The sequence below is a fragment of the Myotis brandtii genome, unplaced genomic scaffold (genome assembly GCF_000412655.1).
Source record: "Myotis brandtii unplaced genomic scaffold, ASM41265v1 scaffold731, whole genome shotgun sequence".
In the NCBI taxonomy this organism is placed as follows: domain Eukaryota; kingdom Metazoa; phylum Chordata; class Mammalia; order Chiroptera; family Vespertilionidae; genus Myotis; species Myotis brandtii.
The window spans coordinates 1,554,158-1,556,703 of record NW_005370895.1 but is presented as its reverse complement, the minus strand read 5'-3'; the positions used below and the strand labels follow the sequence as shown (position 1 = coordinate 1,556,703).

General features: G+C 50.0%; 2 protein-coding genes across 3 annotated transcripts in view; one reads left to right on the top strand and one right to left on the bottom strand.

The window, feature by feature from the left end:
- Positions 1–2,281, bottom strand: part of KIF15 (kinesin family member 15) — a 42,438-nt gene extending 40,157 nt beyond the window's left edge. For both annotated transcript variants that reach the window (XM_014530286.1, XM_014530288.1), the window contains exon 1: positions 2,161–2,281. In XM_014530286.1, the coding sequence (XP_014385772.1) occupies positions 2,161–2,179 (19 nt within the window). In that variant the 5' untranslated portion in view covers positions 2,180–2,281. The remainder of the gene's footprint in view (positions 1–2,160) is intronic.
- Positions 2,282–2,356: 75 nt separating this feature from the next.
- KIAA1143 (KIAA1143 ortholog) overlaps positions 2,357–2,546 on the top strand; it is a 5,292-nt gene continuing 5,102 nt past the window's right edge. Inside the window, exon 1 of the mRNA XM_005882655.2 lies at positions 2,357–2,544. Coding sequence (XP_005882717.1) covers positions 2,435–2,544 — 110 coding nt within the window. The 5' untranslated portion in view covers positions 2,357–2,434. The remainder of the gene's footprint in view (positions 2,545–2,546) is intronic.

The window sequence follows — 2,546 nt, the reverse complement described above, 5'->3', positions numbered from 1 at the left end:
TGGATAAAAAAGCTATAGTACACTTACTCCATGGAATACTATGCAGCAGTAAAAAAGAAGGCTCTGTTACCCTTTGAGACAGCATGGAGGGACCTGCAGAGTATCGTGCTAAGTGAAATAAGGCAGCCAGAGAAAGACAAGTATCACATGATCTCACTCATATTGGAACCTAATGAACAAAATAAACTGTTGAACAAAATAGATCTAGAGATATAGAAGCACGTCAAATCTCAGAGGGATGGTGGGCAAGGATCAACCAAAGAACTTGTCTGCATATATGCATAACCCAAAGACACAGACAATAGGGTGGTGGAGGCCTGGGGCAGGAGGCAGGGGTGTCAATGGGGGAAAAAAGGGGACATATGTAACACTTTCAACATAAAGGTGTGGAGTGAAGACATGGCTCTGCCACTAACATTTCCATCTCAAACAAATGACTTGCCTCTCCGTTTGTTTTCCCACCTTTTCTTTCCTTATCACAGCCACTGGCTGACTTTTCCTTTAGGACCACGAGATTAGGTAGGCACTAGGGGATGTCCTTGTGGGCAACCAAGCATTGCATTTCTTTTTGAGGTGTCACAGAAAAAAATCTTCTATAGGTACAAAAGCCAAAGCTGCAGAGAGCACTGCATGGGCCCTCTCGCCCCTATGTTCCCACTTCATGCTCCAGGTCTCTGGGCTGCTGGGAATGCAAGAGGTGCTTAGATGGGATGTCACCAACCTCAACTTCGCTAACAAACTTAGAGGGGGAGAATTCCGCAGGGACATCACCAGCATCACAAAGGGGCACTGTGAATACCCCTGCTCCCATCACTTCTAGAAACTGATGTACGTAGACAGGGCAGAGTCCTTTAATAGACATACTTATACCACTTTGCACTAATATATCACAGGCATAAATTCTCTTGCTTGAGTCCAGATGTACTGAACAAATACTGTGGCTGTGCAGAAAGCATAATAAAACATTTTGGTCCAATAATGTACCAATTTGTGTGCTAATATCCCCTGAATACGAAAAATAGTGGAGGAGCCCTGACGGTGTGGCTCAGTGGTTAAGCATGAACTATGAACCAGGAGGTCATGGTTCCATTCCTGGTCAAGGCACAGGCTGGGTTGCAGCTCCATCCCCAGTGGGGGGAGTGCAGGAGGCAGCCGATCAATGATTCTCTCCCATCATTGATATTTCTGTCTGTTGCTCCTTCTCCCTTCCTCTCTGAAATCAATAAAAATGTTTATTAAAAAATGTTTTAAAAATAATGGAGGAAAAGAGAGCATAAGGAGGTTTTCGGGTAGTGTTATAACTGACCTAAAAGGTTAATGAAACAACAAACACATCAGAAGAGAATTACTATGGACAGCTAGAAGCTTTGTTGTTGGAAGGTGCAAACACCAAAAGTTCACAATTTCTTCAATCATCATAGGCTTCTCATTACGCTTCAAAAACCAACACTTAAAGAGGATTAGGCAATGTAAGCGGTGGAGCATGTCCTGCACAAGAACAGTAAAGGACCAAGAAATTAGCGAAAATTAAAGGGTTTATCAAAGCCCTGACCGGTTTGGCTCAGTGGATAGAGCGTCAGCCTGCGGACTGAAGGGTTCTCTGTAAAAAAAAAATCAATAAAATATTTTTTAAAGGGGGGGGGGTATCAAAAGTAAAAATGACAGCGCTCCTCTCCATGAAAAAAGGGAGAAATTGAAGGGGTCTCCCTGAGGGGATAATAGGGACTGTGGGAATAGACTCTGCTGAGTTGTGCCTTAATTGTCCCTTTTCTAAGAGTCTATAGCGGGCCCTGCGAAGAGAAAGACGTGCTGGAGGCACCTGCAACCTGGAGAAGTCCTCCCAGCAGGAAGGGGAGCAAAGTGGAAATGTGCAGAAGGTGCCGGCAGCAGGATCGACCCGAGGCTGCAGGCCCCGTCCGTCCCTGGCTCACGGCTCAGCCCAGGGTCCAGAACCGTCCCGGCTCGCGGCGTGCACCGCGTCGTCCCATGCATCGACGGAAGGGGAAAAAGCTGTTCCTTCAGCGTCTCTGAGGGACAAAGATTCCCCAGCCGTTCGGTGAGCTCCCGTTTTCACACGCTGCGGGGCGCCCAGGGGTGGCGTCCTTTCTCCGCTGTATTTGGGGGCGGGGACGGGGCGGCGGAGCCGGACTCCTTACTTACTTTTGGAGCCGGGCGCCATGGCGCCCTCTCCTCTGAATGCCGAGAACAATGCGGGGATGCCCTCAGCTCCAGGCGCGCTGCAAACCGGGATTCCGCGCGTTCAAAATGTCCGCGGATTTGAATTTGGCGCCCAGGGAAGACGTTGACGTCAGCACCTAGGCCGCCATGTTGCCGGCCTCACGCAGGAGGCGTGGCCATGTGACGTCACAAGTAGGCGCCGTCGCCTCGCGCACTCTCCAGACGGTCCCCAGAGCCGCTGTTTCCCTGCGCGGCCATGAGCAAGCGGAACCAGGTGTCTTACGTGCGGCCCGCCGAGCCGGCCTTCCTGGCCCGCTTCAAGGAACAGGTCGGCTACCGGGAAGGGCCCACCGTAGAGACCAAGGGGC